Here is a 2,909-nt window from a genome sequence, read left to right as displayed (position 1 = left end):
CGGCGGCGACGGAGGCACTCCTCCCTCTCGCGGGTCATAGGGTGACGCGGGGCTCCGGCTCGAGGGTGTGACCCCGATCTAGACTGCGGTAGCGCCGATTTGGTTCATGACGGCCCAGATCTGGACTACGGCGGTGTGGCGGCCGGCCGGCGTCCTAATGACGGCTGTGGTGGCAGTGTTGGCGCTCCTCCTCCCGATCTAGGGCGGAGGGCCTTGGATCCAGGGCGGCGGACCCTAGGATGGCCTTCCTGTCGGGAGGCGCGGCGGGGCCGGCGGGCTGCCGGGTATCGGGTCGGGTGGCCGGCAATCCACCGGCGGGTTGGTGCCGTGGCTTGTTGCCTCAGCGGCCAACGACGTCGAGCTGCTTCTTCCTCCAATCCTTGCTTCATGCACTCCGTCATAACAGACATGGCTGCGCTGCTTGCCGGTCACCGATTGGGGCGGAGCGGGAGGTGGGGATTCAGATTGGGATAATTCCCTGGTCAGCTCCTGTCGGCCGCGACGGCGACGACGCCCGAGGGTGCCCTTTCTCTTCCTGGAGACGTCGTTCGGGTCTGCCCCACCTTTTCCCACTCCACGGTCTCTTGGGTGAAATCCTAGGGCGGCGACGACGCTCATGTCGTCGTGTCCTTCTTGAAGGCGCCGTCGTGAGAGCTAACTGGTGGTGGGCACGGCTTGTGTTCGTGGGCAGTTGCAGTTGGCGTGCCCCTCTTCCTCCAGGGGCATCTGCTTCGGGGGAAACCCTGGATCTGGGTCTCCCGGATGGGATGATGACGGAAACTATGGTGTCGTTCTCCCTCTTGAGGACATCGTTTTGGAGCAGATGCTGATTGGAAGGGCCCAGAGGTGAAGCGGGGTTTCATCTTCTGCATCGACGACGACAGATCTCGGCGGCGTGGCGCAGTGGAGGCTCGACGTCCGATGCGGGTTGACGGACTTGCGCAGGAGGGCGACGTTGCCTGGCGTCGTGGTGGCGTCGATGGCAGAGAGACCTGGCAAGGTCGATGCATCAGTTCTGCTCTGAGGATGGATCGATGGAAGATGGAGGTGACGGCCCTTGAAGCGTGCGCATGTGGTGGTCACTAGGACTGTGTCGGACCAGTGTGTGACCCAGTCCAGGTAGTGGCTTGGATGGGGCATCCGGCTTTAGATGTTAGGCTTTGGTGAGATGTCAGTTTGGTATTAGGCTCGGACATACGGCGCGCCTTCATCAAGGGGATAGGAGTAGCAATAGGCGTTGTCAAGATGGTGGCTTCAGGTTATTGATGTATTACCTTGCAAGGTCTTTGTGAATAATTAATAAAATGACTGCATGTATCGTCTAGATGCAGGCGGGTACATCCTTCTTAAAAAAAATATTGAGGGGATGTTTCGTTTGCGACTAAGATTGCCATACCTAAGGTTAGGCAAGTTTGACCAACTTAGATGATGTTTGGTTCAAGCTACACCTTAGGCAAGCCACACTAGGGTCCCACATGACATACACACAAAAAGTGTGGCAAGATTTCCTTAGACTTGCCAACTTGTAGCTCTCATTTTAAAAAACTAACCTTAGGCAAGTTTCAGAACATTGTATGGTAAAGCGTGGCATTGCTAGTCCTAAAACCAAACGCCCCTGATTGTTTAATTTAAAGTTTGTACAGGAGCACTAACACGTATACGTAGGATCGATCGATAAGCAGGTGCATAGCATAGCGTTGTGATAATCACAAATAAGCTCGATCGATCGATGGATCACATGGCAGTGTATCTGGTGGAGTCGGCGTTGACGGTGGCGATCACGACGGCTATGCCGAGGAGGAGCACGATAACGGCGGTGAAGTTGATGAGCAGCGCCTCGGCGCCGTACTTGCCGACGAGGCGCGCGGGAGGGGACTGCAGGAAGGTGAGCTTCTCGAGGAAGCCGAGCTGCGCGTTGCCCACGGCGAGCGCGAAGACGAGGAGCCCCAGCACGGCGTGCCACGGCACCGCGGAGCGCCTGGTCTCCGGCGCGGCGCCAGGGAAGAAGAAGGCGAGGAAGCCGGCGAGCCACTGGAGCGCGTAGAGCGTGATGGTGGCGATGCCGACCCAGGCGTGCAGCGAGTAGAGGTTGGGGATGGCGGCCTCGGCGTGGAACTTGAAGACCGCGTAGACGCCGACGAGGCCGACGGCGAGCCCCGCGGCGTGCAGCGCCAGGTGCGCCTTCTTCCTGGCGTCCCGGCTGACGGAGGCCGGGAAGGTGCGGTAGGCGAGGATGGCCTCGCCGGCGATGACGACGAGGCCGATGAGCATGAGCGGCGGGTGGACGTTGAAGATGTGCTGCTTGTCGCTGGAGCGGAAGGCGAGGCCGCCGCGGAAGCCGATGCACCAGAACAGCACCAGCGCTGTGGCCGCCACCGCCAGCACGTGCACCACCAGCGTCCGCATGCCCGCCGCCCTGCTGGCCGGCGGTGATGTCCCCGCCTTCATGGTTCTTGGCTGGCTAGCTGCTGATCTTGTTGCTCGGAGGACTGACAGTTCGTTGCTCCGTAACAGAATGGAACTGAAACGGCGGGCAGAGGTGCATGTAGATGTAGTAGAGTAAGGCTGGATCCAGGATCCGATCCATGGCCAACTAGCGGTTACATTTATATGGACGTGGTTGCTCTCGCCGCCGCAGCCACGCACGGGCACGGGGCCATTCCAGACGGATCCGATCGATCTTTTCTAGCTGGACTGCTTTGTTTTCTCTTGATTTTTCGGCAGGTGTCATGGTCAATCGCCCCGGTAAGGCAGTCAGGCAATTACTAATGGAACGACTGATTTAGCCTAATCACAGTCGCGTCAAGTCGTCTTGCCAACATCATATTGATGGTGTTCGAGAGAAAAAGTTCATCATAATCATGCATGGTGCACTGCATTGAGCGTGTGCTATACGCTCGTCATCATAT

The 2,909-nt window shown here is 58.6% G+C and overlaps 1 protein-coding gene across 1 annotated transcript; it reads right to left on the bottom strand.

Annotated features, from left to right (window-relative positions):
- Positions 1 to 1,374: 1,374 nt before the first annotated feature.
- LOC123170093 (probable ascorbate-specific transmembrane electron transporter 2) lies at positions 1,375 to 2,631 on the bottom strand. The gene has a single exon (XM_044587934.1). It carries the CDS (start codon positions 2,446 to 2,448, stop codon positions 1,735 to 1,737), a length of 714 nt encoding a protein of 237 aa, XP_044443869.1. The 5' UTR covers positions 2,449 to 2,631; the 3' UTR covers positions 1,375 to 1,734.
- Between the last annotated feature and the right edge of the window lie 278 nt (positions 2,632 to 2,909).

Source organism: Triticum aestivum, chromosome 7D (assembly GCF_018294505.1).
Source record: "Triticum aestivum cultivar Chinese Spring chromosome 7D, IWGSC CS RefSeq v2.1, whole genome shotgun sequence".
Taxonomy (NCBI): domain Eukaryota; kingdom Viridiplantae; phylum Streptophyta; class Magnoliopsida; order Poales; family Poaceae; genus Triticum; species Triticum aestivum.
This window is presented reverse-complemented; position numbering and strand designations above follow the sequence as displayed.

Bases quoted from the DNA above. Each gene is read 5' to 3' on its own strand.
- LOC123170093 (XM_044587934.1), bottom strand. From the start codon at position 2,448: ATGAAGGCGGGGACATCACCGCCGGCCAGCAGGGCGGCGGGCATGCGG.